Source organism: Mytilus californianus, unplaced genomic scaffold (assembly GCF_021869535.1).
Source record: "Mytilus californianus isolate M0D057914Y unplaced genomic scaffold, xbMytCali1.0.p SCAF_8, whole genome shotgun sequence".
NCBI classification, from domain to species: Eukaryota; Metazoa; Mollusca; class Bivalvia; order Mytilida; family Mytilidae; genus Mytilus; species Mytilus californianus.
The window spans coordinates 36,181,730-36,209,231 of record NW_026262734.1 but is presented as its reverse complement, the minus strand read 5'-3'; the positions used below and the strand labels follow the sequence as shown (position 1 = coordinate 36,209,231).

Sequence of the window (27,502 nt, the reverse complement as noted above, 5' to 3'; positions counted from 1 at the left end):
CACTTATTAGGACAAGTCGTTCATTTGGCCAACGATATGTGCATATAGCACTTCGATCCTTTTGTAGTAGCGGTGAGCATCTGAGACATCCATTTCCGTTTTCATATATTTTGAAAATATGTATCCTATCATGCAATGCGGGATTAAGCTGTTCCGCAGAGAAATAAATAGATTTGACAAAAATCTGATGCACATGACACCCCATCAAGACTATGTCTCTAATTACGATTAACCACAAGCCCTACTGCCATGGCCAATATAAAATTGGTCAGCTAAATTAATTTGTTCACCACTAGCCATATGACCTACACCAGTAAAGAGTCCTTACAATTTTAATACAGGCAAAGAAATTTGATTTAAGATTGATTTTCGGTCTAGAAAGTCAAGAAGCTTTTTAAAGACTGAATTTGCCCTGAAAAAAATGCCTCACAAAGCCATATAAACCAAAAGAAGTTCCATGAATTACCGATTTATATAGGCATCCCATATTTTTTAAAACCAATAAAATTTGTTCAGCAGAATCTGCTACCAATAGAGATGAAATGAATCCGTATGCTTGAAGTAAGATTAGCATAGGTTGATACTATATTATCATACATGAAATTGAATATTATGTCCAGAACAATGCAAGACATAGAGGTGTATACGAAATAAAGTTATGATAGATCCGAATTTTATTCAAAATGCACCAATAAGAAACCGTAGTTTTTCTTCAATTTATTTACCTAAAACTATTATATCAGCTGCAAAATTATTATTATATGTACGCCTACATTTCGTTACACGATGGAAATTAACAATGTATATTTATATAAACGATCAAACTTGTAAATAAATAGAAATAAATAGAAACATCTGTAAAATTAGTATTTTATAGAAGGCTATAGGTCCATGTTCACATATAATGCCGTTTCCCTGTGGTGTTTTTGTAATTCTGAAATAAACATAAAAAGGCGAAATATACTTTTCAATTTTCATACGAATAAAGTATACGTCAACGAAACTTCAACCAAACAAAAATGTTATTAAAGAAATGAAATCTTATGGATTCTTATGAAATCAAACCATGCAGAAATAGCAGCATGTAATAATATACAAAAATGATTTATGCTCTTCAGAATTTTTTTTTTAAAGTTTAGATATATTGCAGACCTTCTAAAGTAACAAAGGTACAAAACGAGACCTACAATTTTCCAAATGTATGAATCAATTCGAGCAATAACAACTACTTTTTTATGTTATCAAAAAACAATGCATTTTGTCATCTTTAGCCTTTAGTATATCTATAAAGTAACATTTTTCTTTCTTTCTTTTCATTGTTGTTTCAAAATTATTGATTCTTTTTTCAATGCCCATCAGGTTTTTAAATGGTTTATCAAAATTTAAGTATTTACATCTGATTTATCTGAAGAAAAAATAAGAAGTATTTAATGGCAGATGCCGTGGCACAGAAAACTCTAAAATGCTAAAAAGATTAAATTAGTAATTATCGTAATATTTCATGTTTGGACCTTCATCGTACCATTGTCTGATATTTTCATATTTTCGTAAGTATTACCAGCTGTGTTGCTCTTTTCTTCACCAAAATCTTCATAAGAGTTCGAGCTGTAGAAAGAGAATTACGACAAACAGTATATATGATGTTACATGTACGCGTTGCATATTTGTTTCTGGAGATTATTTTAATTTTTAAGTATGTTAATGACGAGCAATATCTTTATTTAAAAAAAAATATAAAGATGTATTTGAAAAGCCAATATGTTCTCTTTGAAGCTAATCGTCGAATGGGAATCAAATTAGAACATACGTTACCTGGATTCCATGCAGCTACTTGACGGTATAGTTAATTGCAAAATAATTAGATTTTGTGTTTGTGTTTTAGGAGGGGAATTTTGAGAAAAAATGTTCCAGAATTGATAAAAGCAAAACTTAATTGACTAAATACCTTCTTTTTGGACTCTTTTGTGTTTGCTTAGCATCTGAAAAAATAATAAATCAAACCATTTTGTAGCAATTATATTTCAAAGTATTTCGTTATTTAATCGAATATTCTTCTCTCTTTTGCGTTTTGTTTCCGATCCATATTTTGAGAACATTAAATGTAAAAGGTTCTCTCCTTTATCGCAACAAAAATGATTCTATTTGGTTATTGTGTTGAATAAGTTTTACTCATTTTAGGTTTTTTTTGTTAAAGAAAATTTTAAAAGACCGATATAAGAGTTCTTATACCATGGGTTATGAATACTATTTAGTTTTTTTAAGGATATTCGCTACTCTTGTTTTTTGGCTTTTTGTCCGATATTCGGAATCCTCTAATTTTATCCCTGTATTGCCAATTAATAGTTTGCTCGCTAACCCCTACTTTTCTATTCCATAATTTTATTACATTTAGTTTAAAAAGCCATTTTGTTTAATCTTATAAAATCCTTGTTATTTTTTTTCACAGGTTTTAAAAGAAAAAAAGTGCCTATAATAAATGTATGAAAAATCTAGAGAGAATCATTTCCTGACAACTTTTCAATTGATTATATCTCAAAAACAAGGACAGGGACCTGAGTTTTGTTATTTCTGTACTATCAATTGATACCAGTCTTTTAAAAAAAACATGTTATTTTAAAAAAGAGGAGAGAACATCCTTAACTGTTATCAGTTGTGTCAAAAAGTTAATAGGTAACACCTTCATGTATATATGTTTTTATTGTCAAGAAAAGTTGAACTATTTCATTGGCGTCAGTGTCAATATGAAAGCCTTTGTCGTCAAATCAAATGGCCTGCTGTGCTGATATAATCAATACGTTACTTATCGACTTATGTAATTTTTTGATGTCGCTTTAGAATCATTCTCTCTTTTACAGATTCAATATCTAGGGAAAGAAATATTTTCAACACGTTTGATTCATCAATAACTAGATCAGTTTTCTACAAACCCGTTTTAAGATCTCCTAACTCATTATAGAAATGTGTGTCTGTCTGTGTCATTTGTCTGTAAATGAAAAGACAGAAAAACTTTTAAAATTACAACTTGAATTAAAATTTATAATATGAAAATCAAATAAGCTAGACTTTTTTATTACATGATTTATACATGAACTTTAAAACGCCATCTCTCATGTGAAATACACTGATTTTTGCAATGGTGCAATCTCATTTGACTATTTACAATATCAATTTTGATTTTCCATGACTTTGACAAAAAATAAACACAGCATTATCAATAGTCTCGCTTTTTTATATTCACATATTCATGTAGTTTATCTTCATGTTTCATTTTTTTTATATCATGCAAACTCTTTTCACTTTTGTTAACATGCTTGCATTGCTTTGATGCTATTATTTGTCTTTGGAATCAGACAATTTAAGAAATATTAGTTCGTTACCGCTGTCTTTTTAAACCAATATTTTCCATATAATTATTTCCCTATTTTCAAATAACTTCAAAATGGTGAGGGGTCGTTTTTTCGAATTTTGCACTCGAATAATTACTTGTTGGATTTTAAAACTTGATTGATTGAACTTTTGATTTAGTTACCTTAATCATGATTTGAATGATTGGGCAACATATTGTATAGCCTAAAATTGCAATTCTTACATTGATTTATTTATTGATTTTACGTTTTGTTCTGTCCAGTGACAATTATTTAACGCATATTTTCACAAGTAGGATTAAGAAAAATACTTCCCTCCCCTACATAAGAACAAATGGATGGCGAACGAAATATTCTAATACTAGAATTGATATTGCAAGCAATACCGGATGATATCAATTGAAGTGGTTCCGGTACACAGAATTTCTCGATATAATATACATGCACTGCTAATCGCATTGCCTCTACAGTGTAGGAACAGGGATTGTTTTTTTTTTTTATATCGCAATCGTTTATAGTGTACAGCCACTAATGGGAACGGAACATTACACAAGTCTTGCGTTTGACTGCTCGGCAAATAGATTACATCTTTGTACAATACGGTTGACGAAGACATCAAAGCAATCTGCCCTGTTTAACTTCAATTAAAGTTTGTAACACGGTTTTCATCTCAGTATGTTCTTAAATTTTCTCCCGTCAACCTTTGCATCTTTGTTCGACTGTGAAATTGATAACTCGTTTACATTAGATAACGTTCACTTCATTTGTACATTACGTTTGCCCCTATTAGATAAGTGAGATCTAAATATGACCATGCAAGAGGACAATATAAAAAAATTCAAATTAGAAACAGAACAGCTAAACTTGTGCTTCTTACACAAAAACTGTTCTAACAGAGGTATGAGGAGAACGACTGCAATCGACACTTCATAAGTTGTGCGGTTTGCATTACGAATTGGTTGTGTTTCAACTCACTAGTGGCATGCTTTTGCGGTCTGAGATCTTAAGATACCAATGTAGTCGTCTGGTCTGTAGTTTTAAACATTGTGTTCTATTCCCGATTGTTACACTTCGAGTCTCAATTCGCATGACGGGCGATGCATACATAGCAGGAGACGCTTGCGCTGTCGATACACCCAGTCTCATTCCTTTTGGAATGCATGCAATTCCCTCAGTTTCTGTCGGTTACCTTGATTTGTCTCTTCCTAAATGATTTACGAAATTCGAACATCAGACAACTACTGTCGCCTCAATTAAAAAGTAAAAAAGCAAGAATACCGAACTCCGAGGAAATTCTAAACGGAAAGTCCCTAAGCAAATGGCACAGGCATTGTCTTATGTAGAAAATGGTGGATAGACATTGTAATTAAATTGAGAATGGGAATCGCGAATAGGTCGAAGAGACAACAATCCGACAAAAGAGCAGAAAACAGCCCAAGGCCACCAATTGTTCTTTAACACAGCGAGAAAATCCAACACCCGGAAACGTGCTTCAGCTGGCCCCTAAACAAAATGTGTACTAGTTCAGTGAAAATGGACGTCACACTAAACTCTGAAATTTGAACTAAAATTAAAACAAAAACATACAAGACGAACAAAGGCCAGAGGATCCTGACTTGGTACAGGCGCAAAAATATGGCGGGGTTAAACAAGTTCAGTAAAACTCAGCCTTCAAAGAAGTCCGAGTCCGATGTCAGAATAGGTAACAGAAGAAACTAATCAAAATGCCAATGATACATAAATTAGCAAAGGACTACTAGCAGTTAGTTACATAGTCTTATATAATAGTTGTTATCAAACTAAACTTATGTATTTGGAGATATATTACTTTTTTACCTTGAATCGTTTAATTCTGTTTCATATACTTCGGTGTTGCTCTGTTCTATAGAAAGAAAAACTATTGGGAGATATAGAGCATACCTCAAATATTCATCCATCTAACAACAGAGAACTATCTTTTTCGTTGATATTTCCTTTCAACAATTATGTTACATTTATCTTGATCTGTGTTTATTTAACTGTTATTTGTAGTTGCTGTAATCGTGTGTACGTGTATTTTACGGTAAGGTTTTTCAAAAAATTATGACAAATTTGTTTAATATTTTGATCGGTTAGCTATTTGATCATCTGTATTCTTTGATGCATTTATAGCATAATCGACAATAAGCGTAGAGTTGCATTCATACTGAGAGGTTAGTGGAAATCTGGAATATATAATTAAGTGTAAAGTGTGAACTTTTGTGAATGTTAATAACCTCACTTCTTATAATCAAGTACTTGCTATAAGGCCATGTTTCAAATTATAAACATTCTACAAAATGTAAAACACAATAAACAATTAGCATATATGCTCAGTTTAACAATAAAAATTAGTCCCTATATAGATGTTTTAGGAATGTATTCTGCACACTATGTGTACCTTTTGTCTTGGACATTCGACGTTTTCTGTACAAAAAAAGATTTAAGATGGTAACTCCGATTATTACGATGATAACAGCAATCCCTGTTCCTACACCAACTGCAGTATTATTATTTGAATCTGTATACCGTTGTAAAACTACAATAGGAAAACACTAGGAAAGTAAAAGTGACAAAAATGGGAAAAACACCATGTTTTCAATTATAGGACCCATACATAGTAAGCTTCTTCTTTATAACAAGTCCGCCATACTAGTATATATAAGGTTTCGAATTAACTGAAGGATGATATTAAATTGACCAAGCAAAGGACTACTTATTGTAAGTGTAAATTTTGCTTCGTAAAGAATCGTTTGGCGATTAGCATTTTTGATTTTCTTTTGGTCATTTTTTATATAATTGAAATAGTTCCATTTGTATTTTGCATATTGAATTAATCTTTCGATTTGCAACAAAATACTTATAGACGTGTAACATTTTGTACGAAAGGGTATATATACTCGACGCTCAGGTTGACAAATTAGACTTTAAATACGGGTATCGTATCAAAACACGAAAAATTTAAAGATTAAATTATCTGTGTACCATTTAAATCTTTTGTTTAAACTGCATAGTAAGGATGTCCGCGTATATTTATTTCTTATAACAAACGTTCCTTTTGAAAACTTTATCATAGATAATTTCATTTTAGATATTCCTTATGGAACAAATATTCAATAATAATTATTCCTTGAAGAATAAAAATGATATACCCATAATATTTCTACCTTTTTATATTTTGGAATACGTACAGAAGGAGAGGGTATAGCAGAAAGGATACACAATCCGATAAAAAAAAGGAGTAATGGATGAGAGAAAAAACTCCCTTGAAAATCCTTAAATTAAAGCAACTTTCTATTTTTTAATTTTTCGAACTCAATAGTGACGGACATTTAATTAAAGGTGTGTTTACCCGTGGTCAGAACTTTTGGACGGGTTGTACTCAATGTAGAACCGACTTATCATACAATATTATTAAATTCATCTGGCGGGCGGGTACGTGGACGTGCAGGCAAGCAGGAGAAGAGGGTACCCGTTTTGAGTAATAAACTCCTAACCTCTATGGCCTCACTAGCCCTTATTAGATGTTGGAAATGGTTTTATATATAATAATCTGTTAATACCTACTCAGGAAAAGATTAGTTTCCTTTAGATTATTTTCATGTAAAATGTGACTGGTTCGACCCAACGAAATAACTCAGGGGATCTTTGGAAAAAGACATCTTAAAAATATTCCTGCAAAGTTTCAAAACATTCCGCATTGTAATTCGTAAGGTCTGAAATTGTCTTACCCTTTTGACCTGCCTATTAAACAGTCCGAAATGTACTTGCTGTCATATACACTCTAATGCATGTATTTTCTTTGTTTATTTCTTAAACTCTATCTAAGTCCTTAAAAAAACAAAAACCAAAAAGTTTAAACTTAAATTGTCAACTCTCTTGTAAGGGTTCTATGTAAAATGTGACTCGCTTTTAGGCGGTTGCACATCCTCGATAACTACGTGGTAGGGTGGCATAATATGCCGGAAGCGTTAGCGGTAATTGACAGCAATTTTCGTGCCATTTTCAGACAAGACACAGAGCCTCGGGCACAATTTTATTCCAAATACTGGCATTGCATACCTACGCAGGCTTTGTGGACAATATCAGGTGAACACACAGTAGTTTCCTAGTACAACAGGATGATGCTCAACAGTTTAATTTATTGCCTTCAATTGGCCAGGTATAACATTCGATTTCCCCGGGATTTTGCCATTTTAGGTAAGATAAAAATGCCGCATGACGTTCTCGGTTCGTTATCCTTAATGGCGCCATAAACTTAGAGCTACGTGAAGAACAAGAGCAGATAGAATATAATGCAATTATAATAAACTTGCAATTATCGTTGGTGTGTAAGGTATATGTGGAACACCCTATTAGACGCTTATTAATAAATACTTACAAAGTCAGTGAAAGCCTATGGAGACATCCGAAAAAAATCAACCAGACTGTAGAGCTTTGTGCGGGTTTTGCAGATATTGATTGAATGTTGTTTGTTTTTCGTCCAGTGACAATTATTTCATGCATTTTCAAGACGACGGTCAGTAGTGGAGTGACAGATTGATATCGTAATTGATAGAGTAAAAAATCAAACTGACTTATTATTTGATTTTGTTCAAATCTAGAAGTGCATACTAGAAAAACCATCGTCCCCCTCCCCTGCAAACACTTGCACCTTTCCCATCCTATTATCACAAGCAATAATATCGGAAAATGATTATTCTAAATTTGTATAATTCGTAATAAACCAAGAAGTGTGTAGGATACCGGGTTAACATCACACAAATTGAATTTTACTTGTTTCACTCGATAATTATTGTTTAGATACAGTCCCCACATTTAAAGTCTAATTTGTCAACCTCAGCGTCGAGTTTATACCTTTTTGTAACACGTCTATTGGGAGGGTAAGTTCGTGTAATCAGGAGCTTTGTTGTACACCATGACATAAAAAGACATCCAGACTTTTGTCATTAACCATACTTTAAATTGCTTATGCGTATTGAGCCTATCAGAGATAATTATAATGAATATTATGTGATGTGCGATGGAACGTTTGAGGTATTCTGAAATTTAGATCTTTCTGGTTAACAGGGCATACTCCCATAGGAATCATATACCATCGCCAATACAACTGCATTATATATATGCCAAATAGCTATGATAAGTAAGAAAAATATCACTTATTTCGAAATTCCGGGCGTCTCTAAAGAATACAAATGTTCCAATATTTGTATCCGATTTAAGTTGAAACAATGCAAATTTCTATAAAAGGTTCATATATACAAGCGCTTCTAACACAGAACACAAATATCGTAATAATCAACTAACACGAAAAGATCAAAATATTTGTAAGACTACAATCAAAATATTGTATTACACAATGTACAAATATTAAATCCAGTGAATAATTATAAAGGAGATGACAAAAAAATGCACAAAATTTTCTTTTAAATGAAAAGCGGACTTCCATCATAAATAGATATCCAACTATCTTAAGGTTTGTTTTGAATTGGCATTGTAGATTTTAACTTACATTGTACATAGACATTAAACATTTCCTCTGATGTTCTATTCTTTGTGGGATGTCCCGGCGCTGTTATGGTGTTCATAGCATGACACGTGTAGTTATCGCTTGACACTCTTTGAATGCTTCTTATTGTAAGGTTCGTACCAACATATATGAATCCGGGATTATTTTGACGTGTCCACCATACAGATATAGGATCTGGGTTAGCATCAATTGAAGGGGTAATTTTCAGATTACTCCCTTCTGTGATGTTGTAATCTGGTATTTCTAAGATGACTGGTTTGACTATAATAATAAATTTTGAAATTGTTGATCATTATAACCACATGTTTTCCTGTAATGTTTTTGGAAACAAAAATATTGTAGTTTTCACATACGTTTCAGAACAGAAAATAAAAGTTACTTCGTTTACACAGTCTTTTCATGTTATTCTTATTTTGTTTGCCTTTTACAGTTTGAATGAAACAATATTCAGTAACTCTAATTGGAAAAATACAAATGAATAAGATTTGTGTGTGGTTTAACTGACAGAAGATATAACCATCAAAAGGGCCTTATGTGGTTCGATTAACCAAATTGCAAAATATGTTTGTATTTAGTACATTCATTTTGATTTTCAACTAAGTGCACTGTTTCGGAAAAAAAACTATTTCTAGGGCTCTTTCTAGCCATTTTCACAACTTCCATTTCATAAAATTATGTTTACATACATAAAATATTAATGCCTCTGTCTTGTGATCGGACAGCTTCTGCATCAATATTAAAAGCTGTGCAGTAAATTGTCTTCCCATTGTCAGTGATATGGCCGATGTATACTAAAACACTTGATGAAATAACTTTGTTAGTACATCCAGGATTACATGTATCAGCCTGAACAACAGCATCATCAGTTATGTTGACACCAGACATATACCACTGTATCCTTGACGAAGGTCGACCTGCATCAGTTGTACAAGTAAAATGCTGGCTTGAACCGGACAAAATGTCGGTTGGATTTATATCATTTGGAATTGCTATTAAATTGACTTGTTTAATCGGAACTGAAAACACAAAAAAGAAAGAGATTTGTACATACGGACAATGATATAAGGAAACTGCATAATCAGTTGTATATTAGATAGCCTTGTGTCTTGTTAGTTAGTTCAATTATTTAAAAAACAAGTTTCGTTGATCGATACCAGAGATGAAGATTTAATTTTAACGTTGTATATTCATTATCTCTTTAACTCCAGATGCAATATTTAAACATGTCGGGAGAGGATCTGGCTCGTTGGTATGTAAACGTCATTTGGTTATTGTTTTATTTAACGTACTTTCATTTTCAAATTAGGTAAATTGACTGCAAACTTTTTATCAAGATTGCACTTGTACTGTACATCAAAGATATTTGTTGTAGGTAGCCAATAAATGAGCAACAATACATTTTATTATATTTCATGTCAAAATGCCCGATTTTGATTGGTTAATACACAGGTAATAATTTACTGTATCCCATGACAAATATTCTATTACCTTTCACGGAGACGCTTAAACAATTTTGCCCTTTATTAAATTCAACTTGTTATTATGTACAAGACGGCATAGTTTACTACTTTGAATTTGAAAGTTAATAAACAGTAATAAAAGAACATTTAGTATAATAAATTATATAATATATACATGAGAAGGTGATAGAGCAGAATTTAACCCCTCGAAAAGACATTGTCGAACGAGGCGATAACAATCTGCTCTATCATGCTCTCAGCTATGTGTTATTAATATCATATCTGGAACATCCATGACAAAGTTTGTTTATTATTTTAAGGACAGTTTTATGCTTTATTTTCATACTTTCTTCTAGTACTAAAAATGTTGCAATTTTTCTTTGAGTAAATCTAGTTACATAGAAAATGGGTTCAATGTAAGAATAAAAATATTACACCCGCTGTTCATGATTATATATACGTTGCTGAACTTTTGTTCGTACCGAAGAGGCTGTCATAGTGGTTTAATACAGAATTAATTGATCGTCATTATAAACTTCTGTTGATTTACATCAACGGATCTAAACTTTATAATGTTCTGAAAAGACAAACACATCAGGGGACAATGAAAACCGTTGAAGAGATTCAGTACCAGTGACCGAGTTAACTAGGATGAACAACAATCAGAATGAATACTAACGTACAGAAGGATTAAAGTAATCTTTCTGCTTATTTGATTAATGGATACGAAATAACAATTAAAGATTACATTCTTACTTTCAATGGAATAAAACAAGATAATTATCTTCCACATTGTCTTTGCGACCGTTGATGTGAAGGGTATTCTTATCTGTAGGAAAGCTGACTTCTAATCATTACAGAGTATGCTGTTGATATATCAAAATATCTCTATCGAACTCCACTTACCATTGACATTTAACATCACCTTATTTGAGCTTCCGCCAAAAAACAAATCTTTACACATCCATTGAGATCCATGTAAGGTGTCTATATCAAATGATCCAGGTATCGTCAAAATGATGGTTGTACCGCTACATGTACACGTGTAGTTTTGATTGTAACTAGACAATCTGCAATAACTTCGAAAACTACATTCACGTGTGTTATCTCTTGATATAGATAGCATGTAATCGATTGAAGGAAAATAGCAAGTGAAATTAAAGTCGATTCCAGTAGTAGCCTTGTCAGAGGAGGTTGTTAATAGATATGCTACAACAAATTAACAATTCTTTAACTATTATGAATGTTCAATGCACAGTGTCAGTTATACCAACAGTTGATCAGTTTTTTTATGTTTTGAATACAATTGATGAGTTCGGCTGTATTGTTTCAATCCTCATCCAACAGAGATGAAAGGATAATTACGGCTCCAAATATGTCATTACCCCCTCTCCCCTTCCTTCTTTTTGTACTTTAATTTATCGAACATACTCTATTAAGTGTCGATTAAGTGTCTATTAAGTGTCTATTAAGTGTCATTGTATACTTAGAATTATCTGGAGATCTGGTTACTCTATATTGGGGGGTTTTAAACTAGACCCAGTGTCGCTCATCTAAGTCTATGTGCATCATCAATAATGGACACTCTCCAGCATTAAAGACTAGCATAGAATTCATGACAAACAGTCTCTTTTTTTCTGTTTAAAGTACTTCTCTATTTTCTGTATTTTTTGCCTGAAACACAAAAAGGGTAAAGCAATCGCCTTTTAAGGACAATTACTCCAGTATAAAGTGTCTACTAACAATTTCGTCAAAATTTAATTCATTTGTAGATTTTGTCTTGCTGATAAGTTTTGCTTTTTCGTCATGAAGTGTGTATCTATGTTTTGTAGTTTCAATAAACGATGGTAGGCAAAAACGCAAAAAAATCGTAAAAATCGTCAATAAAACGCAAAACTCCAGTAAGGAGTCGACTGATGAATTACACGATGTTGAATTATTTGTAGATCTTGTATTGCTGATCATTTTTGCTGTTTAAAGAGTCTATATATATATATAATATATTTTTCAACATAATAGGCAAAAACACTAACATTTGATAAAAATTGTCATTAAAGAGCAATAATTGACAATTTCAGCCAATCGACTTTTTGTATACTTTCCGTGCTGATAATGTTTGCTTTTTAAATTTTCTATATATCAATTATAATTTTTAGATATTAGGCAAAAAAGTAAAATATTAGTAAATATCAACATAAAGGGTCAATAATTCCTAATAGGACAATGTTTGACTTATTTGTAGATTTTTTCTTACTAATCATTTCGGCTGTAACTTATTTTTTATCTATCTATTTTAATTTTCAAGATAAAAAGCAAAAATGAAAAAAAAAGGTAAAATTCTTCATTTTATTGCAATAACTCTGGCATTTTTTATGTAATGGACGGAAGGCAGATCTGTCATTGTTAAATTTTCTCCTTATATAGCTGTTTATAAAATAATAGACAAAACTTGAATTTTACCCCTATGTTCTATCTTTATCAATGTTGGCAATGTTGGTTTGGTAGGCGTGTTCATCGGACACATTTTTAAACCATATATCCAATGATGAATGGGCCAAGTTTGGTTAAATTTGGCTTGATGGTTTCAGAAAAGGAGATTTTTTTAAAGGTTAATTGACGGGGGCGGCGACAGACGACAGACGACAACGACGGACGTCAAGTGGTGAGAAAAACACACTTGGCCCTTTGAGCCACATGAGCGAAAAAGGTTTGTCATATAAGAATTTTTACCTGTAAGTGACCATATATAATGACTTTCAATAAATAATAATCAGTTTTCATATATTTGTTTGGTTATACATTGTAAAAATTAAAATATTTCAATTATATCGAAGTTCAATAAAAATATACATGTACATAAGCAATTAAATACCTGACGAATATGCTTCAAATAAAAGTAAATATAAAGCAAAACTCCACGAATAAGCGTTCATCATGCACAAATAGTTGTGTATTTAAACTTCCTTATTGGTCACTTGTTATTTCAATTTTAAAACTCCTTGACCCAAAACAGTAAAATATGTTGGAGTTAATTATGCACTGTTTTTGTTCACAATAGCGATTTCATATAATCACAAACACGTTAACTTTAATTCTTCTTTTGTTAAAAAAAGTGCATTAAGTACAAAGTTTACCTGTACTATCTTATTAGTGGGTATGAAAAAAAAGCATTGTATAACTTCCTTGTGCATGCATGCTTGTACAATTTAAAATAAAGCTTTGAAAATCTTTTTAACTTCACAATAAGTTTAGTCCACTGATCGAGATAAAACGGGTGACGGTGTAAATTTTGAAAATTTTATTTCAACCTTCCACGTATATATGTGCCTGCTCAAATTAAGGCAACAGTAGTTAGCCGATGTTCAGATCTCTTAAATCAATCTATAGAAACAAATCAAGATAACAAACTAAACCTATCAGAATCGGAAAATAAGCGAGAACTAGTACGTCGACAGGATACGTATCGGTTGTTATGCATGCAATAATCGCACTTCGAATACACTATCAGTCAAAATGTTAAAATCGGGAAAAGGACACTATCGGTAAAATTATAGATTAAACGTCTTTTTCTCGTATAAATAAGACTGCGAAAGAATATCGTTAGTAAGTTCAGACATATACCTATCAGATCAATCAACCAATGTGCGATGGTAACCGCGTGTGACGTCTTGATTTCTAACGGTCTTTCTCATAAATCTGTTGTCATACTTTGACTTAGTATGGACTTGCATGGCCGTTAATCGAGCATAGCATAAGACATACATTATGCCGACCCTCCCTGTCCCTTCCGTTTTGGAGTTCGTGTGATTCCCTCAGTATGTGAGTGTCGATTTACGATTTGTATATCAGTAAACAAATGTGGCCTTATTTTCTCTTACATTTAACACATTTTATAAAAAAAAACACAAATGGGAAACAAAGGCTCGTCCATGTATATCTTAAACATTATTGGGTAAATCAAGAAGAAAATATGGACACTTCTTCAAAATGCGAACAAAACAATTTCAACACATTTAAGGAAAATCAAACCATCAGTGAACAAAATACAATAACGGTATTTTTACATAAATTTCAGTTCAAGAAACAACTTCTTCTATTGTACCGACAAGAAAATATGACGTTACATCATGCTTTAATGCCAAGAATAATAATTTGAACTCCTTTTGATACAAACTAAAAGTATGAAACCAGGACAGTTATATCTATAACATTTTATGAAAAAGAAGCTTACCTGATCAAATCGTACAGATATCAAATGGTGTTTCATGATTTCCATTAAAATTTAAAAAAATAATGGCACTCTCAATCAATATCATCATGCTCATGTGTCTGTGTCTCAACTCACTAGCGATATGCTTTCAATATATCAAATATTTAGATACCAGACTAGTCGTCTGATCAGTTATTTTACTGTTTGTTCGACTTAATAAACCTATAATTTTTTAAAGAGAGGGAAATGACATTTAAGCCACTGCTGTGATAATCTATCAACAATTACTAGATTGGAAGTTTCAATGTCAGACGAGGATATGAATATTTAAGTTAAGTGATTTGTTTTTCTGATACATTAAAGGTTAATAACAAGCTTTACTATATAGTTAATCTCTTTAATTTTTATGTTTGTGTGTTCAATCGTTTTGACAATTTCGTATAAGAAATATGATTTTCAAAAAAGATTCCGTCATAAATAGTTAAAAACGTCTAACACGTTCTCCAATTATCATGGAATATACCTGTACAACTCCGTTACAAAGTAGTCAATGATCATAATTGGACTTGACTTTTGACCTTGACTCCAGATCGACATGTGTTAAATGGTTTCAAAATTGTCATCAAACTTGTATTACAAGTTTTGCCGCTCATGAGCCGATAGTATAAACGGTTTTTGTCACATAAATCGCAGGTCCCATTCATCATTTCTCTTAGATCTACATGTGTTGAATGGTTTCAAAATTGTCATCAAACTTGTATTACAAGTTTTGCCGCTGAGCCGATAGTATAAACGGTTTTTGTCACATAAATCGTAGGTCCCATTCATCATTTATCTTATATGGCATATGTTGTATCCGTAAATGTTAAGGATGATTTCACTGGTGTCATTGACACTTTGTCGAATACCTTTATATAGTTTTATCTCAAACACTGCATCCATCAGATTGTAGCAGATCTTATATGTTTTTTGGTCTTTTCTTTTTTTTTGTGATGGCGTTGTCAGTTTATTTTCGACTTATGAGTTTGAATGTCCCTTTGGTATCTTTTGCCTTTCTTTTATATGAAATGAATGAGAGTAAAGTTCGTCTTCATTTGTTAAATAAGGTCCAAAAACACGGGATTTATTTCTATGTTCATGAAAGTTGTTCAACCCAATATTACTTGATATCAAAACAAGATAGAAAGATACTCTCAATCAAAAATAGTTTTGAGTGAAAATACCAAGATCATTTATCATTGATAGCTTAAACCATCGGTCGTGGTAGTTTTTGTGAAACTATCAACAATTGAAATATCAAAAAGGTACTATTTGTGTGCGATATTAAGACACTACAATATGAAACTAGGTCGTTGGTCAAGAATATAGTACCCTCGACCAAACAGAGAATCAAAGTAATATATAATATCTCAGAAATTATAATATACACACCCGGAATAGCATAACCGGTACATGTTTACTGTACCAGATGTGCTTTTCGACACTTAATGTCCCTTTTTGAAAATCCAAAACCAAAGCAAGAAGGAGAAAATTCAAATCGTTTTCAATCTTTTTAAACAACAAATTTCAATAAAAAAATATTCGTTTATTTGAGCTGGTACCTATTACTGGCTACTGGGATTGTGATTACCTCATGCACTAACATTCAATCATTAGTGGAATCGATCCAGTGGTAGTAATCACATCTATGCTGTTTAGTTGAAACTACAATTAAAAGACTGTCTAGGTAAAAAACCAAAAGAATTTAAACATATATTACATACATGTGTACTTACTACACATCTTCCTGAATAAAACTATGCCCATGATCAAAACGTTTAAAAGTAAAATTCATGTTTAGGAGCACTATGGAGGAATTATTATGTTTGTTTATGTACAAAAAGGTTAGTTGTTGGAATTACCACAAAAAATGCCTTTCATATATTGTAAAGGGTACTGTCTGCATTCACTTTTGATACACAATTGTTTAAGGTGCGATTGCATCATGCTGAGCTCAGCGTAGCTTTTTATTAGTTTTTGGTGATCAATATCATCACAAATGTATCTTAAGCATACCAATCTGATATGCATGCCACATTGTTTTATGTTAATCAGAGCTAGATGGATGCATTTATAATATTTTCAGACTGTATACCACTGATATGCACTAGAAAACTAAAGATTGGGCAACATGAACATACCTCTTTATTTTTTGATTAATTTTGGATATTAGAATATGTTAGAGCGTCGCTGAAGAGACATTAATTGTCGAAATGCTCTTCTTGTGCAGAAAAAGTGACACCGTTAATTTAATGAACCCCACCAAAAACCGATGTACGAAGTGTCTAGTTCTTTTCTATAAAGCTTGTCACTTTCGTATATAGCTAGTTTTTCTCCCTTTCTCAATTCCGCGCTCCTCGTGCTGTTAGTCAATTCTTTCTCGTAACTATTTACATATTCAAAAAAACAAAAATACCTGCCGTTTTTGCTGCAATGAAATGGAACTTTGCAATCACAGTCCGACAAACTATGTTTATGTACTGTTATCATTCCTTTAATATTCAAACTGATATGTATATTAAAGTTTGCTAATTCCTTAACCTTATATATCAATATTAGAACAGGAAAAGGAAACGAATTTTTATATTCATGAACCATCATAAATTTTTAACATAAACTAATGTAAACTTGAGCGGGTTTTTGTTTTCACTACTGCCTGATTCTCTGGCAGATTGGCAATTAAAAACATAAATGGGCACATTATCACGCCTGATTTTTGCTTTATTTTCTTAATTTCTTCGGTAAAAACATGATTGAGTATTTTTTATATTCACAAATAGAACTATGGTCAACATTTGACTACTTCTGTTTCAGCAGTAACACCCTTGCTTGCTAAAGTGAGACGTTCGTTTGGCTGTGTGAAATGTATAAGTACGCAGCCACGTCCGGTCGGTATTGATGCCTCCGTTTGGAAGAAGTCCCATGATCTTTGCATATTTAAGAAACCTTTCAAAAACTGACTGCTGTGCCTGTATATGGCAAGGTGCATCGAGATTTCACACAATAAAATTGTTCAGTACTTTAATGTTTAACAAGAGTGACGAGGAAGACCAACACGATGTTACTAACAGGGTTAGTGAAGCGTCCAATCAAACAGACCCGGGAAACAATGTAGAATTTTTTCCTGAATATGCTCTTTTTTCGTTTTTTTGGTCATCTAGTTTCTGCATTGAATAAGCACAAGAAAGAACTTTCCACAGAAATTATTTAAAGATTGGCAATAGTTCGACGGAAAAGAGTTTGTGCTTACCATCAATCACTCCCAAGACACTTACAGTAGAAACCGTCCATCAAGTAGTCATTAAGATGTGGTCTATAGCAGAAGCAACTAAAACTTCTTTGTATAAAGGTTGGACATCTGTTGTACCTGATATTCTTACAAGAACCTGTTGACGATGTGAATCTTTTCTTAATTGACCCTTTCCTCAAAATACTACAAACGTTTATGTCGGCTGATGTTGTTAGCACGAGAGAAGCATGTATTCATCATTTTGTTTTGAACCTTTGCTACAAGCAATTACTTCAGTAAAGTATAATGGATGAAAATTCTGTGTAGAAAGATATCGGCGTCTTCATTTGGCTTGCAGTAAAAACTTGTGATGCCATTCCTTACTTGTGTTGTAGTGTCAATGAACATGATGTGAAATGCAAAATGTTTTTCAAGAGTAAATTATATTTAGTGATGGGCGTGGTTGGCATGTGGAATGACAATTTCAAATTCCAGTTCTGATGCATCCATCATGTCAAAGTCCAAAATGGACCTGATCAAGACAAAAGGGGCTGATAAAAAAGAAGTATGAGAATTTGATTTTCTCAATCTTACGTTGAAACGTAGTCAAGATATAAAAGATATTGACAAGGGTAAGCGTCAGCTCTATCCTTATTGTCATTCTGTTAACATTGCCACAGTATTTATCATTGAATGAATTATTGTGTTTCGATAAATAAAAATATGCTTTTTAGCAGCTGCCTTTGAGGTTCATATCAACAAGTTAACATATATCTTTAAACTCACACGAATCCTGGAAAATATCAAGAAACCTTAACTAAAAAGTCGAAAATAACCTGGCAACGCCCTGGCAAAAACGAAAAAAACACAAAAGACAAACAATAGTATACAAAGCACTTAAGACTGAGCAACACGAACCCCAACGAAATTCGTCGGTGATCTCATGTTTTCCAAAAAGGTAAACAGATTTGCTCCACATGTGGCACCCGTCGTGTTGCTCATGTAAATACAACCCCTATGCCTGTGATATGCGGGGAAATGGGACGGGATTGTGGTTACGACGATTAGAATATATCCGTCGTCATCTGTGAAAAAGATATCCTATTTTGGTTAACCAACTTGTGATAGCATATGTAAAATTTTAATTTAAGTAATGATTTTAACTTCACCTATTAACGTCATGCTACATTGATATCTTAAGACCTAAATATTTCTAAGCATCTGTTTTATCTCCATAACAAATATGGTGTTGTCTCTGCAGTTAAAGCCCTAAACAAAATCGGATTTTGAGCATTAAACACATTACATACACTGCTTGATAAATGAATCATGTATTCACGATTCACTTGGAAACTCAACATCCCACATTTGCTGGAGGTATAAGAGAGTGTTGAGATCTCACAAAACATGTTTAACCCCACCGCTATTTTGTGCCTGTTCCAAGTCAGGAACCTCTAGCCTCTGTAAGTCTTGTGTGTTTTTTTCATTTTTTTTTCATTTATATATTTCGGAGTTTAGTGTGGCGTTCATTTCGCTGAGCTAGTTTACATTATTGTTAAGCGGTCAGTTGAAGCCCGCCTTCGAATGTAGGATAATCTTGCTGCGTTGAAGACCCACTGGTAGTCTTGGGCTGTTTTCTGTTCTTTTGTCGGGTTGTTGTGGTGTCTTTGACACAATCCCCGTGTCCATTCTCTTTCTATATAAACCAACAGTACTTACAAAAGTGCATTCCTTTGACAGTTCAACCAATAATAGTGAATATGATCTGCCTTCACTTTATTTAATACCTAATTTACATACGTGTGCTTTACAAACATTGTTATATTACTAGTTTTGAACGTGCTACATGACACCTCTCTCTTAACCATTAACACCAATTCATCTGCAATCAACTCCGGGCTTTAAAAATATATCATCTTGGGACGGTGTGTATCAGATGTAATCACTAAATTGAAATTTCGAACAGTTCAAACAATCCAATTGTATATTACAAGCCTCTTTTTCTTTTTCAATAGCATAAAAACATTACTTTTCTACACTTTACACAAGTATTCCCCATTTAAAAGACAAATGAAAAACATTTGTCCTACTTTGTTTCAGACAGAAGAATTGCTAACGTAAATTCAAATATCTTGTTTTAGTTAAAACAATCATACATTGTAACTTGTTAAAGAAATACAGTATGATTCAAATCAAAATAATTCTGAAACTGTCATTATCAAGATGCCTGATTTTTTTTATTGACAACATATTTATAAAGTTTGCTGTGTCATTTCCTTCAACATACAATTGACATTCCCATTGGAAACAACTGTGATCCTCATCCTCTCGACTTATTCTTTTATTCAAATGAGGCAAAATGCATACAGGAGTTTCTACGGAAGAATAAAAAGAAGCTAGCAATATCCTTTAATCTAAAATTCTTGCTTTATAGAGGATTTTCTCTAACTACATAATTCAAACTCTGGTGAATATGTTGAACGCATCTACATGTATCCTTTCGTACTTGAAATAAAGGATGCAACAGATAAAGTATAGACAGCTTAATGTCTTGACTTACATCTGGAAATTGACAAGGTTAGTCATCTGAGATCAAAATTTTTCAACAACAGAGATGGTTTTAGTTTCCCAATTATGAATTTCTTTGCAGCACCATTCCAGTAACACCTACATATGGCGTACATATCTCTCAGTTATTGCATTTGATATCATGAATTTTAATAAAGGATTGCAACTTACATGGAAGCTTTGAATCCACGGGCTCTAAGCGGTGAAGTTTACGTCATCCTTTCGAAATTAAACGGACCCGTCACGATTTATTTGTTCATAATGGAATATCTGTTTCACAGATGACAAAGGATATCTCATTATTGTCGTAACCACACTCCCGACTGCGTTTCTTCAATGTGACATCACCAAATAAGAGCTATCACAGAATTTGCGTTTGCATCCGCCTCACGACAGCTGCCACGTGTGAAGCAGGATTTGCTTACCCTTCTAGGGCATTTGAGATCATACCCGGTTTTTGATTGGGTTTGTATTGCACAGAATTTAGTTTTTTGATGTTGTGTTTTGTGAACTGCAGTTTGTCTTTTGGTTATTGTTAATTGTTTGTTTGTTTGGTTTATTTTTTCAAAGTGATGTTGTCAGTTTTTTTGGGGTTTTTTTTTCGACTGATGCGTTTGGATGTCCTTTTGGTATCTTCAATAAACTTCAATGAATTTGATGTTCTTGTTTTGTTTGCTTTGTTGATCCTATCATTGCGACCGTTTCTACTGTTTCATACATGTGGCAATTTCATTTTTCACTTATTACTCATAAAACAGTCTGTTTTTAATGACCTTCAAGATTTATCAAATTCAAATAGCTGCCTTTTGAACGTGTTTTAATGCCCGTTTCGAAGAGTAAAAGTTTTTAATTGTCCTGTTAGAATCGAAATAATTGTTAATATCTTGATTCCCAGGTGTAAAATGTTGACAAATATAATGCCTACTAATGTAAGAATGAGCATAGAGCATGGCATGAAAAATTTGTTTCCTAAATTTATCAATTTCAGTGTAAATGTGACTGTTAGAAATTGTATGATAGTGTTTCCTAGGACACCAGACCTTTGTTTACATATTCTTCTCAAAGAATTCACACTTTCCCTGATTTCTCTGATAATTTTTGTATGGTTATAATGAGGTTTACACACCTTAATATATATTGCAGCATGTATATTACTTTACTTTTTAATCATATAAGATCTAGTAGTACAGTTGATGGTCCAACGTTTCTCCGATTAACCAATTGACACATGCACATCATATCTGTTTTGTTATATTCACTCAATGATTCATCGAACACATGTTTTACAGCACTAGCTTCATTTACCAAACTTTTCTAGTTGAAGGCAAAATTACTGAACAATCTCTCATATTTTCTAGTTTACATTCTGGTATAAGACCTATTCCATTTTTTTTTTATATCATATCGATCAAAAATCTACTAAATCTTCTTAGTCTGCTAAATTCAATTACATTCCTCCATCTGAGTTTTGAATTCCCCCTTGGTATCATTCGCCCCTTTTTTACATTGTATATTTATATTTATAAACTTAAACTGCATGAAACTATTGTCCTAATAAATGTAAGAAATGTAACAAGATACGGATACGGCAATAACAAACAGAAATCAAGAAAAGAAACAAAGAAACAAATTTGTAATTTTGATTCAGATATACTCTTTCAAAAATAGGCAGTAATTCCTGCAGTATTTTGTTAATCATTTTCATCAAATATTCCCTGACAAGGCGCTTGATAATTCGATGATTCAATTAATGCAAAAAGAGAAAACGAGTTTGTTGCTATGCAACATTGACCATATCAATAATAATCTGATATTTCATAACGGCCCCTCAACCTAAGACACGATGGCCGTTAAACGTTTGAAAAGATTACTTCATCTTTATTATTATGAACACATACACGTCATACACTCTTCCGAATATATTTTCCTTACAAGCAGGAACCCCTTTTGCAAAAAATTGATTCGCATGAATTACAATGGTTCCATTTCAGATCATGCAAAACACCCGTGTGAAGCAGGATCTGCTGAACCTTTTAGAGTGCCTGACATCACCTCCCGTGTTTTGTTAAATTTGGTGTTGCTCAGTCTTTAGTTTCCTATTGTGTGCTTTGTGGAATGTTGTTGATCTTTTCTTCGTCTATTGTTTTATGCCATGGCATTGTCAGCTTGTCTTCGGCTGATAAAATGAATATATCGTTGGTATTTTTAGCCTCAATAGACATGATAAAAAGCAAAATCACAAAAATACTGAACTGAATACGAGGAAAATTCAAAAAGGAAAGTCCCTAATAAATGTTTAGATATGAAATTTAAAACGAACTGAAGGAAAACAAAATGTAAAACTATATTAATGTCGGTTAATCATTTTTTTCAAATTTCTAAATGAGAAGATATAACAAGAAAACATAATTTTTAACATAGAAAATGAAATTGTTATTTAAAAGCTATGCAAAACTAAGATTAAAAGTTGAATGGTGGGCGTTAACTACATTCTGTACTGTAGTATTCAAATAAAAATTATAAAAATACCGAACTCCAAGGAAAATTCAAAAAGAGAAAATCCATAAAAACTGAAAAAAAAAACAAACACTATCAGTCAGTGGAAAAAAAACACAACTGTTATAGTCCTGACTTGGTACAGGCATTTTCCGAAGAAAATGGTGTGTTAAACCTGGTTTTATAGCTAGCTAAACCTCCCACTTCTATGACAGTTGTTTATTTTAAAGTTCGTCTTGTTTTTAATAGTAAAAGTTCAATGATAAATTAATATTGGTACTTAAGTTAAAATTGGTATTTACTGTTACAACTTTAAACACGCGGTATCTACGAGTGAGAGGAAAGACTGGTCGGCTCGGAGTCAGAAATGTGTCTGGGTAAGGTGACTTTTATTCCGGCGAACTGTTACCTTGTGTACAAACACGTTAAAAATCGACTTTATACAAAGCAGGATTAATATTCATATTATTATGTTCTCATCCTGAATATGCATTAATGCGCCGCTTGACGTTAAGCTGCCATTTATTTTACTATTACAATATAAAAAGAGAGAACAGTTTTTCTTCTACTGGTTTATGATACACCTTCTTTGATTTCCACTGATCGAAATTAGAAAAAGGGAAGGTGAAATTTTTCAACCATACTAAACGTTCTTGTGCCTACTGGGATCTCTTAGACGGTAAATAATATTAAATTAAATTAAATCCTACAATTATCATCCAAAGATTATACATCACTAAATGAAGCTGATTAATTGATTGCCCCCTTAACGTCCAGTGGCAATAATGTCATGCATATTCATGACGAGATCCAAATTGGGTCGACCTGAAACGTAGCGTTGGCTAGAGGTAAAACGTATGCCGTGATAGAATAAAGCTGAATCATGATTAAGCTATCACACCCCATCAACCCCCCCTTTTTTTTCCACGGTAGGCGAATGCCAAAACAAAACGAAATGAATTTGCAAGCACTGTAAGTAAATGAGATATGCACTAATTTTGTAAACAAATTCCTATTGCAGCAAAAAATTTCCGGATGGCGGACAGGAATGTATTTCTATTCAAATGTCTTATAATTATGGTATTTCGCTGGCCGTTTTTTTTCTCGATCCTATTTTTAGACCCCCTTATTCTAAGGGGGCGTGTCTAATTAGTCATGCATGATTAACTTTTTGTGAATAGAACAACAACTTAAAGACATACACCGGGTTAATAAGTTCGAAGTACTATAAGTAAACAAAAAAGATCCATTATGAAATGAGATCGTTCCAGGTATCTTAGATAATCATTTTGCGTTGAATAACAATGACAAATGCACGAAAAGATTTGTAACTACTTTAACGATAATTAACAGCAGTTTAAGTTCATTTTTAAGATAAATGATTTATTTGTCTGCACTTTTGACGATTTGTTTTTCTAATATAAAGCAAAGTACATGGGACAGAACAAAATTCAGCCAGTTTGGTAGTCTTTTTTGTGATCAATAAATAGATATAAGAAGATGTGGTATGAGTGCCAATGAGACAACTTTCCATCCAAGTCACAATTTGTAAAAGTAAACCATTATAGGTCAAAGTACGGCCTTCAACACGGAGCCTTGGCTCACACCGAACAGAAAGCTATAAAGTGCCCCAAAAATTACAAGTGTAAAACCCTTCAGACAGCAAAACCAACGGTCTAATTTATATAAAAAACGAGAAACACTTATGAATCACATCAACAAACGACAACCACAGAACACCAGGTTCCTGACTTAGGACATGTGCAAACAAATGCAGCAGGTTTAAACGTTTTAATAGGCGCCAACCTTCACTCTACCTGAAACAATAGAACCTTTATATTTGTGATGGCAGCGATTACTTTTTAATTTGAAATATGAAATAAAAAATGGAAACCTAAACGTCAATACAGTAAAACATAGTTATGTATGAAACGAACGTATGTTGACCAACTTGATGTATTCCTTATATCTGAATTTAGCAAGAAATTTGTGAATAGTTTGTGGTTAAGTGTTCTTTAATTGAACGTCTGTTCGTTATTTTGGATTTACTAGTAGTAAACAAACATGAAAACTAACACAGAACATTTTCGTTGTTAAATATAGTTTTTTACAATCATTTTAAACATTGCAATAACCCGCAACCAAATCAATTAAACGATCATAGTTTCAATTGCTAACAAAACCATGGTATAACAATATTACTCTTTCACATAATCCTAAAATTCACTATGCATACACTAGTTAAGTATCATGACTGTTCAAATTTTACCATGTGAATTGAATATTCAACTATTTAGATATCCTTTCCCAAAGCAACTCGGTCCATAACCGAATTGATTCATGATGTCAGACTGTGAAATTTTGTGAGTAAGGAACCAGAAAACACTGGTAGATTAGGATTTTGTTGAAGGTTTTAGGTCCAGGTTCACATATAAATTCGTATCTTTCTGATGTATCTGTATCTCTGAAATAAACATTAAAAGAGAATCAGTATTGATATATTAATAAAACACAATACTAGTATGAGGTATATATCAATGAGACATCCACCGATACATTTATCAACCAAACTTTTTATAAAATACAACTTTAAAAAAAAAAGTTATTTCAATTACAGACGAATGTATCATAAGATAAATATTCATGTATAAACAACGGCTATTCATTTTGTTTCAAAAATTAACACAGTACCATTGTCTGAATAAGTTACCAACCTCATTAAAATTTGCCATGTAATCAACATATTTATTTTTAGTTCGTGTGTTACACTTTATACAAAACTGACATTTTTCTCTCATTTATTCATTTTTGTTATAAGAATATATATCGTCTTGATCTGGTTATTATATGTTCAAACAAATGTAATTTGCAACTGATTTATAAACAGACAAAAAAAAAGATCTGATTTTATCTATTGTTTACAAATTTCAACCTCGCTATACGTATTTGTAAACAGCAATGTGATGAGCAATAGTAAAATAATGCATCTGAAGCTTAAACAAACTGTAGTAAGTTCTTTTGTGCAGACTCTTACTTAAATGCAATAGAACACTCGCTAGACGGACATGCGGACAGATTGACAGAGTTGACAAATATACGACCTCTTTCGAAACAGAGATATGATGCATGTTATTTAAATGCTACAAAGATATAAACACTATGTAATTACAATCAAGAAAATGCTACCTACCGTTGGTTGATATTTTCATATTTTCGTAAACATTATCATTCGTATTGCTCTTAACGTCTCCAAATTCTACGTAAGTGCTCGAGCTGTAGAGAAACAAAAATGACACACGTTAGAATGATTGTTTCATGTACTTCTTTAATATCGATATATGTTTGATTATTGACCTTTTTTATATCTTTATGTGAGTTTATGTGCAGTACTCACTGGGACATATTTTTAAAAATTACTAGCATCACCTGTGCCTGGTATTAGATATTAGTCATTTACTAGGAGGGTACTGTAAACAATTAAATGCACTGGACGTTTAACTTAGCTAACTGCTAAGTCAAATAGCAAGTTATCATTTAGGTGTGTTATTTTACCTCTGTTGGAGGTAATAAACAATGAACTGATAGGAAATTTAATCTAACCATCGGAAAGGTGAATTTAAATAATATAGATACAGTATTAATTTTCTGCACTACCAACATACTCAAAAGAATCATAACACTTTTTTAGACTGGCAGTGCTAAGATTAATGTATATGTATGTGCCTACACTACGAAAAGAAAAATAACAAAATAAAAAATAGGGTAAAAACACAGTGGACAACAATTACGCTTTGATTTATCTTAAGCTTTCAAAACATTTCTTTTCATTTTTCCCCAATAGATTTTTTTATAGTATTGAAATATTATACCACACATGCTAAAAGTATACCTTAAAGGGTAACCCATAACAGCGTGGAACCAAACATTTCATACATTTGCGGACATTCCAAATTGGAAAAATTATGTAATTCTTTTAAAGTTGAAGTTTGAAATACAAAATAAAAAGAATTTATGTAACAAAACAAACTTATAAGATTTTTTTATCAATTATTTTGATACACAAAGATTAAAGTCTATAGTTAAAAAAAAAAACAATGATTAAGATAACAAAACTTACTGACTAGATTTTTCCCGAATGTGACCTACCGAATAAGACTTATTACCGGGGTTGTACTAACATGAGCAACAAAACGGGTGCCACATATAGAGCAGGATATGCTTACCCTTCCAGATCACCTGAGATCACGCCCGGGTTTTGGTGGGGTTCGTGTTGCTAAGTCTTTAGTTTTCTATGTTGTGTTTTGTGTACTGTTGTTTGTCTGTTTGTCTGTTTCTTTTTTAGCAATGGCATTGTCAGTTTATTTCGACTTACAATTTTGAATGTCCCTTTGGTATCTTTCGCCTCTCTTTTACAATTATTAAACACGAAATTTAAATAAAAAAAATCGTGTCAAACCTGAGGAGTTTATAAAATGATATTTACAATTATGAGCACTAGGTCGATGTATCACTGCTGCTTGATTGTAAGTTCCTAATCGTATCATGAATTTTTTTTGGTACTGGCATGATTTATAACATACATTTCAT

At 32.4% G+C, this 27,502-nt stretch overlaps 1 protein-coding gene across 2 annotated transcripts in view; it reads right to left on the bottom strand.

The window, feature by feature from the left end:
* Positions 1–651: 651 nt before the first annotated feature.
* Positions 652–27,502, bottom strand: part of LOC127712344 (uncharacterized) — an 84,450-nt gene continuing 57,599 nt past the window's right edge. The window contains exons 1-10 of one of the 2 annotated variants that reach the window (XM_052218712.1): positions 13,246–13,395; positions 11,280–11,582; positions 9,600–9,929; positions 8,896–9,174; positions 5,785–5,922; positions 5,202–5,262; positions 2,928–2,983; positions 1,946–1,979; positions 1,523–1,605; positions 652–934 (exon numbers count right to left, since the gene is read on the bottom strand). In XM_052218712.1, coding sequence (XP_052074672.1) covers positions 882–934; positions 1,523–1,605; positions 1,946–1,979; positions 2,928–2,983; positions 5,202–5,262; positions 5,785–5,922; positions 8,896–9,174; positions 9,600–9,929; positions 11,280–11,582; positions 13,246–13,309 — 1,401 coding nt within the window. In that variant the 5' untranslated portion in view covers positions 13,310–13,395 and the 3' untranslated portion in view covers positions 652–881. Of the gene's footprint in view, positions 935–1,522; positions 1,606–1,945; positions 1,980–2,927; positions 2,984–5,201; positions 5,263–5,784; positions 5,923–8,895; positions 9,175–9,599; positions 9,930–11,279; positions 11,583–13,245; positions 13,396–27,502 lie in introns of those variants that run through there. The other variant, XM_052218713.1, reaches the window with a different exon arrangement.